General features: G+C 34.3%; 2 protein-coding genes and 1 pseudogene across 3 annotated transcripts; 1 reads left to right on the top strand and 2 right to left on the bottom strand.

The window, feature by feature from the left end:
- The first annotated feature begins 375 nt into the window (after window positions 1–375).
- On the top strand, window positions 376–3178 carry LOC104737380 (4-coumarate--CoA ligase-like 7). The gene is made up of 6 exons (XM_010457551.3): window positions 376–1844; window positions 2040–2229; window positions 2314–2459; window positions 2555–2622; window positions 2709–2811; window positions 2904–3178. The coding sequence occupies exons 1-6, from the start codon at window positions 834–836 to the stop codon at window positions 3015–3017; spliced, it is 1632 nt and encodes a 543-aa protein (XP_010455853.1). The 5' UTR covers window positions 376–833; the 3' UTR covers window positions 3018–3178.
- An 882-nt stretch (window positions 3179–4060) lies between these two features.
- Window positions 4061–5708, bottom strand: LOC104738452 (transcription factor bHLH114-like; annotated as a pseudogene). Its single transcript, XR_015578342.1, has 6 exons — window positions 5421–5708; window positions 5101–5329; window positions 4832–5008; window positions 4658–4723; window positions 4517–4567; window positions 4061–4392 (listed from the first exon to the last, which is right to left on the bottom strand). The product of XR_015578342.1 is annotated as a transcription factor bHLH114-like (transcript).
- A 2829-nt stretch (window positions 5709–8537) lies between these two features.
- On the bottom strand, window positions 8538–9965 carry LOC104737381 (oxygen-evolving enhancer protein 3-2, chloroplastic). Its single transcript, XM_010457552.2, has 3 exons — window positions 9546–9965; window positions 8868–9163; window positions 8538–8773 (listed from the first exon to the last, which is right to left on the bottom strand). Exons 1-3 carry the CDS (start codon window positions 9841–9843, stop codon window positions 8675–8677), a joined length of 693 nt encoding a protein of 230 aa, XP_010455854.2. The 5' UTR covers window positions 9844–9965; the 3' UTR covers window positions 8538–8674.
- Between the last annotated feature and the right edge of the window lie 2394 nt (window positions 9966–12359).

Consider the following 12359-nt stretch of genomic DNA (forward strand, 5'->3'; position numbering starts at 1 on the left):
ATGCCGACAAGTTTTTAACTCGAAGCATATTTTAGTTAGTCAACCAAAACTTCTCTTTCCATAATTGGTAAAATTATTAACTAAGGAAGAGTACTACAATCTAACAACAACCTGTAGTAATAAAAGAAACTATTTTTTGGGCTTAAAACTGTTAGTTTGACGACATTGAAATGAAACCTAAAAAGTTGGTTTTAGAAACCTTCTTCATCCTCTCATAATCTGGCTTGTGTTGCATCCTTCCATGCTTGAAGTGAGAATCCTAGAATCATTCCCAAACATATTACTCTCTTCCACTCCACGATCGTGTAAGCAAGACATCACCCAAAAGAAACAAAATAATTGTCAATAAATAATAGCTTTTGCGTCATGATCGAAGCCTATGGCTAATGCTAAAATTTTGTACCATACCATGTCTGTTTCATGTAACCACAATCCAATCATTTAGAAAGAAAAAAACAAAAAATATTGCATCTTTCAGTCTTAATATTCTGTACTAATTTGTAACGACCTTGCTAGTATGCATGATTAAATTCCATTACTTTATTATTAAAAAATATGTAATGGTTTCATCACAATGAATTATTTGCATTTGACTTTTTCAATCAAAGCAATCATAGTCCATAGAGATAGGAGTAATTAAAGTTTGAAACTCGTAGAGTCGTCGTGCTTAACTTAATTGATTAAGAATATACAATAATTAAAACAGTAATAAACATATTTACGTCGAAAAATCCTAAATCAGAAATAGTCGTCGTCATCATCTTCTTCATCACACACACACACACACACACACACACACACAGTTCTCACCTTATCCTCTGAGATCGGGAAATATGGAAAAGTCCGGCTATGGCAGAGACGGAATCTACAGATCACTTCGTCCAACGCTCGTTCTCCCCAAAGATCCGAACACATCGTTAGTCTCTTTCCTCTTCCGTAACTCATCATCTTACCCTTCCAAGCTTGCTCTCGCCGATTCAGATACTGGCGAAACCTTAACCTTCTCTCAGCTCAAATCCGCCGTCGCTAGACTAGCTCACGGGTTCCAACGTCTAGGCGTTCGCAAAAACGACGTCCTACTGATCTTCGCTCCTAATTCGTACCAGTTCCCTCTCTGTTTCCTCGCCGTAACTGCCATCGGAGGCGTTTTCACCACCGCAAATCCTCTTTACACCGTGAATGAGGTTTCGAAACAGGTAAAGGATTCGAATCCGAAGATGATTATCTCCGTTAATCAATTGTTCGATAAGGTCAAGGGTTTTGATCTTCCCGTTGTGCTACTCGGATCTGGAGATTCCGTAAAGATTCCGGAATCGAATTCGAAGGTTCTCAGTTTCAATAACGTGATGGAGCTCTCCGAGCCAGTTTCTGCGTTCCCGTACGTTGAGATTAAGCAATCGGATACAGCTGCGCTGTTGTATTCGTCAGGAACTACAGGAACAAGCAAAGGCGTGGAGTTAACTCATGGGAATTTCATAGCTGCGTCGTTGATGGTGACCATGGATCAAGATCTTATGAGAGAGTATCACGGCGTGTACTTGTGTTTTCTTCCAATGTTTCATGTGTTTGGGTTGACTGTGATTGCTTACTCTCAGCTTCAGAGAGGGAATGCTTTGGTTTCCATGGCGAGATTTGAGCTTGAGTTGGTTCTTAAGAACATTGAGAAGTATAGAGTTACTCATCTTTGGGTTGTTCCTCCTGTGTTTCTTGCTCTTTCCAAGCAAAGTATTGTGAAAAAGTTTGATCTTTCTTCACTTAAATACATTGGGTCAGGAGCTGCTCCTCTGGGTAAAGACTTGATGGAGGAGTGTGGAAGAAACATCCCTAATGTTTTGCTTATGCAGGTAAAAAATGATAACTTTGGTTTTAAGATCCTGTTCTTAGGTGTTGGTCCTTGTTTCTGATAGAGTCAGGCATTAGCTAATTCATCGATGTTTGCTTGTAAAGAACCAAACCAAAATGTATAAGATTTTGAAAAATCCTTTGTCATGGTTGGTATTTGGATGATGCAAAAAGAGGTGTTTTGTGATTTTCTTCAGGGATATGGAATGACTGAAACGTGTGGAATAGTCTCTGTGGAAGACCCGAGACTAGGGAAACGGAACTCTGGATCAGCTGGGATGCTTGCTCCAGGTGTTGAAGCTCAGATAGTGAGTGTAGAAACTGCAAAACTTCAGCCTCCTAATCAATTAGGGGAAATTTGGGTTCGAGGGCCTAACATGATGAAAGGTTTAGAATATTTCATTGCTGCATTTATCTATAGCCTTTCATATCTTTGCTTTGAAATTCATGTAAACTGATTCTCTCTTTCAGGTTATCTCAATAACCCTCAGGCTACCAAAGAAACAATAGATAAAAAAGGTTGGGTACATACTGGAGATCTTGGTTACTTCAACGAAGAAGGCAACCTCTATGTTGTTGATCGAATCAAAGAACTAATCAAATACAAAGGCTTCCAGGTTTCACTTTTACTTCCTAATTCTCTCATTCTTTTTCTCACTTACCAAACCGCAAATATTGAAATCATGATGAATGGTTTCATGGATATATCTAGGTTGCTCCAGCTGAACTAGAAGGTCTACTTGTATCCCATCCCGAAATACTAGACGCTGTTGTTATCCCGTGAGTCATATATTCAAAATTTAATACATCAGAAAATACGGAGTTGATTCCTTGTCGAAACACATTAACATGTCTATATGTTTCAGGTTCCCGGATGAAGAAGCAGGTGAAGTTCCAATTGCATTTGTTGTCCGATCACCAAATAGTTCAATAACAGAGCAAGATATTCAAAAGTTCATAGCCAAACAGGTTAGTAACTTACGACCCAAGTCGTTCGAATCAGTCGTATTGATAAGTTTGTGTTTTCTTAGGCTCAAAAACGATCGTTTTGCTTTCACCAGGTCGCTCCTTACAAAAGATTACGACGAGTGAGCTTCATTAACAGTGTTCCAAAATCAGCTGCTGGTAAAATCTTGAGAAGAGAACTTGTTCAGCAAGTAAGATCCAAGATGTGAAGAATCTTTTATAACCGGAGACAGAACTCAGAAGTCTCTGTGTTGCCTTGTCCTTTTCACCATATTTATGTACCATCATTTCACATCAAACAGTTACTCAACCCACGAAGTGGAAAAAAATAATCCTATACCAAATATATACATTTTTTTTTTTTTCAAAAGTAGCTATAACTTTATTAAGTTCAGCGTTTTTCATTTCTTGAACTTTTTGTAAGATTATGTGTGTGTGCGTGCGGGTATCTAAAGTTTGGAGAAAATAAAAAGTAGATAATTTGGTAGGTGAAGGTTTTGGTATATGTTAAGAGAGTTTCTCTCTAGTTATGACTTACGAATTTGTTGTACCAACGGACACAAATGTAGCTATTTTTTGTTAAGTATTTCTTGTTAAATCGCACCTTCTCCTATTTCAAATTTTCAATATCTCTTTATCACTAATCAGAAGCGCAAAATAGTAAAGTACACAACATTACTTTGCGGTTAGCTAAGTTTCTACCAACTGCAAAACCAATTGTTTGGGACTTCATTATTTCAAACGTAATAATATTTATTAGGCCTAATGATTCTGCATAGTTGGCTCTGAGTTCAAGCTGGAAAAGTTGAGCTTGAAGAAAGCTTCAAATTCATGTATCATCTTTTAAAGGCAGCTAATATATATTTATAAAAGTTGCAGCTGATGAGTTGGTAAAGGGTTTGTAGGTGGAAAGTTTGATATGCCCCCTTATATAAACCTTTTATGAGAATTGTCCAACTTTTTATGATATATCTATAATTAATTGGTTAAATATATATTTTCTTTGGAATTCACATATTTTCAGGTTCGGATTATGTAATTTTCATTATGAGAAAAAAATCATTTTTAAAAGGGAATCATTTTTCAGGTTTTCATCCTCTAAAATATTTTAGCAATCCAAACGCAAACCTTCGGATTTAGTTTGACGTTTACGTTTATAATTAACAAATTTATTTTGTTTCGAAAACTTGTAAAACAAAAATAGTAGGTTCATTTAGAAAGAAAAAAAAAAGTCTATGTACAAAAAAGAAAGTAAACGCAAACCAACAATATATGCTTTGAAGAAGTATCAGAGGACATTTACAATTTTGTATTAAAAACATCAAACTTTACAAGATCTCCTTCTATATATGTGGGAGATATATTTTTGTTTTGTTTATGTATATATCTAATTTATAAATTTACACAGAATGGAAGATTCCAAAAATCAGAAGTGTTCATCTCTGCAGCCGAAGCTGCGGCAGCAGCCACCGGATAGGCAGCTGAGATAGGCATCAGACATAGCCCACGGCTTGTGAGATCTACTTGTCTTCTTGAGCTACATTCTTCTTCTTCTTGAGTATTGATAGATTTCTTGTTTGAACACTGTTATAATGATCAATTCAAGAATCATTCATTGGTGATGATTAGTTTTTGAAAAGATTCTTGATATCACAAGCAAAAGGACAAGAAAAGAGTTGTTAACATATAACTAACTTTAAGTACGTACCTGCTGTTGTTGAATAGATCCTATGGTGTTCTGCTTTGGATTACTCAATACCTATTTTTCATATTAAATGATAAAACTAAATATTAGCGAATTAATTAATTTTATTTTGGCAGCAAATGAAAATAAAGAATTTGAACTTACAGTTACTTGTTCTTGAAGAAACTTGATGTACTCTACAGCCTCGTTGAGAACAGAAGCTGTATCTGTCTGTAAAGAGATTAGAAGATTAATCTGTTGAGCTTAGATATAAGAAGAAATAAAATATTAAACTGTGCAAAACAAAAAACTCAAATATATAGTTTTCTTTTAATGTACCTTGCCAAATGGTGAAACCAGTTGCTGAAGCGCGGTGATTCGATCACCGAGTTTTTCTTTACGAACTTTGAAGCTTGGCAATGGAGATAGTGTCCCGAGTCTTGGTCTCTTTAGTAGCCGTGGTGAGTATTCATCGCTGTTCTCTTCCAATTCTTCTTCATCAGGCTTTTCACTTCTCTGAAAGATTCATATATCACATCTATTGTAATGTTAATTTACTAGTCAAAATAAAACTGATTAGGTTCTAATGTGTATTTGTAGTGACGTGCCTTTGAAGTAATAGTCTTGCAGTCTTTTGTTATTTGCTCCTTAGACTTATGGTTTCTGATCTCATTATCAAAGAAAGATTCAGCTTCTGAATCGATTAAGAACATGTTATCATAGAGCGGAAAGCTCTCGAGCAGCTCGGACTTCGTGTTAGGAATAGTAGTATTTGGCCACGAATCCGATAGAAATTGCTCGTTAGGATCGAATAATCCTTCGAAGAAACTATTTTGCCTTCAATAAATACAAAAGAAAGAAATGAGATCAGTCAAATTCTAACTATGTAAATTAGTAATTGTATGTATGCATGTGTGGACGGACTTACATGTTCATAAAACCATCGTTATGATCGTTAATCTTGTTTTCGATGTTTTGCCATCCGAAATTTGTGACATCAAGGCTAATCTCAGTGGAACGTGGCAGTGAGTAGCCGGAGAATACTGCGGCGGTGTTTGTTGGCGAACTCCACCAAGTTCCGGTAGAAATTCCGGCGATCTCAAACTCTTCCGTCATGTTATAGTTTTGTTTGTGTACTTTGGACATATATGTTTAGAGTTTGCATGAGATATATGTTGGTTTACAAATTGTATTTATATGTAGGCTTGAATCCATCAAAAGTCAAAACTATAATTTAAACGGAATCATATAAATGTTAAACAACAATTTTAGAAACCTTCAACATATAAATAAATAAACAGCTTTAGCTACCCACTTAATCATATGTTTAACTATTACGAAGAAAGAAAAAAAGAACGTACTCCCTCCGTTTCATAATATAGGATGTTTTAGAGATATTTTTTGTTTAATAATATAGGATGTTTTCAAGTTTCTATGTTAATTTTTGATTAAGTTAATATTATCTATTATGCAGTATTGTTTCTGATTGGTTGAACTTTTTAAAAGTAAACACCTATTAATCTGCGTACTTTTATTAAAACATCCTATATTTTGAAACAGATGGAGTATCTTATTGGACGTATGTTTGTGTTCGTGTTTATGTCAGATTATATAATAAAATAATGTATATGTAGATACAGAATGTAGAAAATGTTTTTTTTCTTTATGTTTTTTTGTTTACGTTGACAGTTTTTCCAAAATATATTTGATAGAAAATGTATATACACAACTTTAAGAAAAATGTAAGAATAGTATAACACGTAAACACAAACGCAAATATATTTTGCAGAAAAGAAAAAAAAAACAGAATTGCTATATATTTGATAGACTAAACTAAAGTCCACGTTGAGCAAGTTTAATTGTTTAATGGAAACAGGAATAGCTGCTCTTTTGGAATGATTTGAAAATATTGATATTTGAAGGAACTAGATAAAGCAAGAAATAAGTTTATATTTAGTAAAAAAAAAAGGTTTTTTTCTATAATGTGCATTATATTTGTTGGTTAGGTAATCTCTATTTATATTGTTTTGTTCTATAAAAAAATTGTGCATTAATTTTATCACAATTATATATATACTTATGATTTATATGATGTGTTCCATAACTGTACATGTAGACTTGGATATTGAACATTATTTGACAGTTGCGCCCAAAATGCAAAAACAAAAACATAATTTGACAAAACCATAGTTTTCTGTGATGAAAACAAAAGGAATGAAGAAGTTCTTAAAAGAATCAGCCAAGAACAGTTTGGTTTGGTTAAGGTGTTAATAAATGTACCAAAAAGGATAGAAGTGTTTATTAAATGAATAAAGATCAAGTAAGTCAAATGTTGACATTCAAGTAAAATTAATTAATAGATAAAATGTTTTGTGTGGATTAAGTCATACCACCCAAACGAACTCTCTTGGGTTTTAGGGTTTTGTCTTCATTTTTACTTTGGAAATGTTCCCAAATCTTCTTTTAATAATACAAAATATATGCTCATGTCATCTGATTTGACTCCTTAACCACAACTCTACTATTAGTTAATTGAAATATAGTATTTGGTTAACTTATCTAATCTCATATCATATCATTATATTTATAGATGTATATACTTGGTTAGTTTAATTTATTCATTTTAGAAATCAGGTTTGCAAGTCAAGGTCAATTAATTGGCTTCGAGGAATAAATATTCCCTGAACTTTACATGTCTAACTACTTAACTGTAACTTAATCACAATTTGTTGACTTTGCTTGTTAAGCTTAGAAATCCATATGTACTATATATTCATCTCGTCATCGGTCTTTAATATCATGTCATCAAATTTAGATGTTAATTAACGAAGTGTCTTTTATAGACATCAAAGTAAATTTGGATGCGACTTCCGCTTGATTCTTCAAGAACAATTTTTTATATATATTCCGACTGTTAAATAATTTTTTTTTGCTTGTTATGTAAGTAAATATATTCAAGAAGCAATATATTTCGGTCAACCTTTAAGACATAACAATTACACGACCATATGATCTAACCTCCTTCATCTATATCATTGTTTTTACTTTAATTTTTGAAGTTTAGTGTATCTCTTGGAGTGGGAAAAACTTAGAAAAGGTGCAGAGATTAACAAAGACGAACAAAATAACTTAGAAAAGTGTTAGTGGTTTACGTGTCCTCGGCCTTTGAACTAACCACACATGTATGTATTGTTCACGATCTATTTTAATGACTTTGCTCGTTAAGTCTTTAAAATATATGGCTCGTTAACCACACATGTATTTATCTATATACATAATGTTGGTTTAGTCTCATAATGAGACTCTCATTCACAAATAACAACACGACAATAAAATAGTGTCAATTTGTCTCAATTTTGTTTCAGTTTTGTCGTGACAAATTATTATACAAACCCACATAATAAGTTGTGCTAATAGTTACAAAGAACTACATTTATCTTGTAATTTATGGGCTACAACAAACAACAAAAATCTTCATAATTGTATTTCTATATAATTTGCATATTTAAATCCTGTTTTGCAGAATTTATTTAAATGGATATATAAATTTTTTTTATTCTATAAATCATCAAAAATATCCATTACACAAAACATACATAACATGTATTACATTCAATTAAATATCTAATCTTCATAACCTAAGATTTTGGATCATACAAGGATAACAACAACATTCACCACTATGTGATAAACCTTTGTTGAAGAAGCTCCTTTTAAGGTTAAGCATTTCTTACTTGTTGCGAAGCCTCTACTAAACCAATCTCCTCTGTTTAAATTTAGCTTATAACAAATACTTGATTTTATACATTATTTGGATTCATATTTAATGATTTTCGTAATTTAAAGTTTATTTTTGAATCTAAAAACTTATTGAAAGAAAATTAATTAAGTAAGAATATTTTGCTACCAAAATATGAGTAGTAGGAAAATGGTAAGAGAGGATTGGTGATGATGCATAGGAATGATCGCCTAGATAGAATTAGCTATATTATCCGTAGTTAAGGTACAATTATAGTGTTTTGCTAATGAGTCAGCTGCCAATATATTGGTTAAATCTTGAAACTGAAATCAGAAATAACCGATTAATTTGACTAGACAAGAAGAGGAGGAGAAAGACGAAGTACTTGGATTGTAATAATAATAACATCGACGCTTACACATTACAAAGCCATTCTTTCTTCTTTAACCGAGCTTGGCAAGAACATTGTTCAAACTTGAGACCGTTTCTGAGTAATACTTCTCAGCATCTGGGCTGCTCTTTGACCTCGCCGCGTAGTCCAACTAAAATCAAGAAAACAACAATCTCAGATCATCGATGCACACTCTAACTTCTTAACCAAGAAACCAGTAAAAAGAAACCCTAAATATAACTTACGTTGTCGATGGTTTGGAAGAGCTTGCCGGTAAGTTCTTTAAGGCCCTGTTTCTCTCCCTTAGGCTTAGCGGAGATAACGGTGTTAAGATCGTAACGGAGGTACGATGCTCTTAAACGGAGATCGTTCTGAACGTAAGGCCAAGCTTTTTTGTCGATCAGTGACTTAACGTTGATGATCTCTTTAGCAGATTCTTTGGCTCTAGCTGCAGCTTCTGTTGGTGACAGTGGCTGTAAGTAAAACCTGTCTTTCAATGACAATGAAAAGTCTCTTGCCTGGTCTGAGTTATCTGTTCCAGCTGCTCACACACACCCAAATCAAAAGCCACATTAATCAATCAAACACAACCGAACCGATCTGTATAGTCTAATTAAGACCGGTTTGTGACGACACTAATATACAAACCGGATTTTATTTGGTTTAATTTGGATTTAAATAGATAAAGAACTAAAAACCAAATATAATAAACCAAACCAAAAACTCATATCTTTCTACAATTTAAAGATACGTTTGATAGAGAAACCAAAAGGTCCAAAACCAAGGTCAAGTCATTAGTAGTAAATCACATCTATAATTTTGCATGAAATTAAGGGTGTTCGAGTCGAAGGAGCTAAATCGATTCAAACCAAACCGGACTTAGTCAATAATGTGAAATTTTGGTTCAAGTGGTTTGTACTTACGTAGACCACCGGAAGGAAGTGGAGGACCACCAACTTTGATCGGAATAGCTTCAGCAAAAACAGCTTTAACGAACGAACCACCGGCCAAACCAGCGGCCACGAGCCCGATCACTGAACGACGACTACTTTCAGGCACGGACTCGTTCTGCTGAGCCCTGATCACAAGTCCGGTTCTCTGAGACCCAACCGTGACTCTTGAGATGTTTAAACGGTTTGAGCCGTTGATCTGGAGACTTCCTTCAAGGACAGCCTGAGATGCGCCACGTAAACCAGCCATCGAAGTCACTGCTTGAGCCATTTTTTTTTTTTATACTTCAGTTCTGCTTTGAATATTTTGATTAGAGAAGAAGATTCGTTTGAGTTATAATTTTTGGTGTTTGGGTTATGTGACAAAGGATGCCTTATCTTATTCATGTTGGTCTTTAGATTACTCGGATATGGTTTTAACCACTATTACGTTAACACGTGTTATCTTGATTCTCAGTTTTGCCACATAGGATTGAGATCGAGTGTAGCCGGAATGCGACTGTCACGTGGCAGCATGACGTGGAAATTGACCTATTCGGTTCAAGCTAACTTGGTGTTACTGGAATTAGTTTTTTTTTTTTTTGATTCTTTTTAAAAAAATAATATATGTGAAGAAATTACAGTTTAAATCCAACGAAAGTACCAACCAAAATAAAGAGAGACGAAATTAGCATCTCATAATTTTGTTAAAAAACCGATTATAAGCAGAAATCGGAAACAAAAAGTAAATTAGAAAAATGCTCATTCTCATCCATTTTCCTACAAATTAATCATGATTGGTGTATCATATTTTCCTTTCTACCTCCACTGGGATCTACCTTCATCACGTCCCAACAGGTTAGTGTATTTCCTGTCTTTCAAGTTTAGGGTTTACATTATTATACTATTAGAGTCTTAATGTTGATCGAGTTCTTTTCTTTGCTGAAACAGATTTCAAAGCTATTTTGGTTACTTTGATGGCGTGGACATAATATAATCGACCTCCGGCTAATATAATGGTCATATCTCCTCAGGAGATCTTCGGTTCTTTTCTTGAGCATCAATAGTTTAAATACAACATTCTTGGGCCAATTTATAAATTTGACCCTGTGTCTAAGCGACCTCCCACCACCATGAGAGAGTGTCCAGGGTGCTTCCCCTGGGAAAACTTACTGTCAAGCATCCGGGCAGATGCAATGTATTCAAATCCAGGGGCACTTGAGGAGGACGGCGAGTGTAATCGAATGGCTGAATCTACCTTATATTGCTCAGCATGCCTTCTTGGTCTCCGACGCTTTGACTATTTCACCAGCCATCTCGAGACTACAAAACATGCAACTGAAGTAAGCATTCTAGCCAAGCTCTATTTGATTCAGCAAACTCTTTCCATATAGTTATTTTTTTTTGCCTTTGTTTGACCCCATTATTCTCTTTTGCTTGTCATGCAGGAACTGGAATATTACCCTGAGGGAATTGTGCCCGCCCGTAAATTTCGTTCTCGTTCTCGTTCGGAGGATGCTACTGCCATCCGAGAATTGATAAATCAAATTAGAGAAAGTAAAACTGCGGCTTGCAAAAGACATAAGAGATCATGAAGAATAAGAAGAAAAGTAGCATGTGTCAGATGCTGTTGTTGTTCATCTCTTTAAGACATGAAGAATTGTTTGTTTGTTCTACTTCTAGCGGGGAAACGGAGTTATGTTAACTGATAAATACTTATGGCTTTTCATCTTGAAGTCTCGTTTTTTATGAACATGTCTTCTTTGAATTGGCAACTCTCTTTTATTATTGTAAACACAAAATTGATTTACAGGAACCGATCTGAATTTTAAGACCATCAGTTTTTGTTATTCTAATATCTGATTCAGACATGATATTAAAGATTTGTTTCTGCAGTTAAACAAAATCTTGAAAGTTGGAAAACTACAGAGCTGCATATCTTTTTTCGTTGCTTTTATGTTTACAAACATCTCAAATAACCTCTCTATTCACTCTTGAGTTAAACGTTTTAAAGTTTCGACAAGAATCTAAATAGAATGAGTACAGCTCTATGTACATCCTCATATATGTTTTGACTCTTAAACATCTTTGAGAAGTATTGTTCTAATAAATTCTTGATTATATGCATACAGCATAATTAGAATATGTCGCATAACACAGTGTGTTGTTTTAGTTTTAGAATGTCTCATAAAATATTTTGATTATAAAGGAAATATGTCGACTCGTTCGTTCTGCTGAGCCCTGATCACAAGTCCGGTTCTCTGAGACCCAACCGTGACTCTTGAGATGTTCAAACGGTTTGAGCCGTTGATCTGGAGACTTCCTTCAAGGACAGCCTGGGATGCACCAAGTAAGCCAGCCATCGAAGTCAATGCCTGCTTTGAATAATTTGATTAGAGAAGTAGATGAGTTATAATTTTTGGTGTTTGGGTTATGTGACAAAGAACACCTCATCTTATTCATGTTGTTGTTTAGATTACTCGGATATATATGGTTTTAACCACTACTATGCTAACTAATTTAGTAATTTAGTAATTGGTGTTATTGGAATTATTTATTTATTTATTTATTTATTTTTCACAAAATATATGTGAAGAAATTGTAGTTTTAGTTTTAAATCCAACTAAGTACCACATCAAAACAGAGAGAGAGAGAGACGAATAGATATCTCATCCGAACCAAAAATGATATTAAAGTATAAAATCTCATCCATTTCATTTTTTTTTTTCCTCCTACAAATTAATAATAATCATGATTGGAGCATCATATTCAGTATTTCCTTGCCTTTAACTCTCCAGTTTTATTTTT

Source organism: Camelina sativa, chromosome 13 (assembly GCF_030686135.1).
Source record: "Camelina sativa cultivar CO46 ecotype springtype chromosome 13, ASM3068613v1".
Classification (NCBI taxonomy): Eukaryota; Viridiplantae; Streptophyta; class Magnoliopsida; order Brassicales; family Brassicaceae; genus Camelina; species Camelina sativa.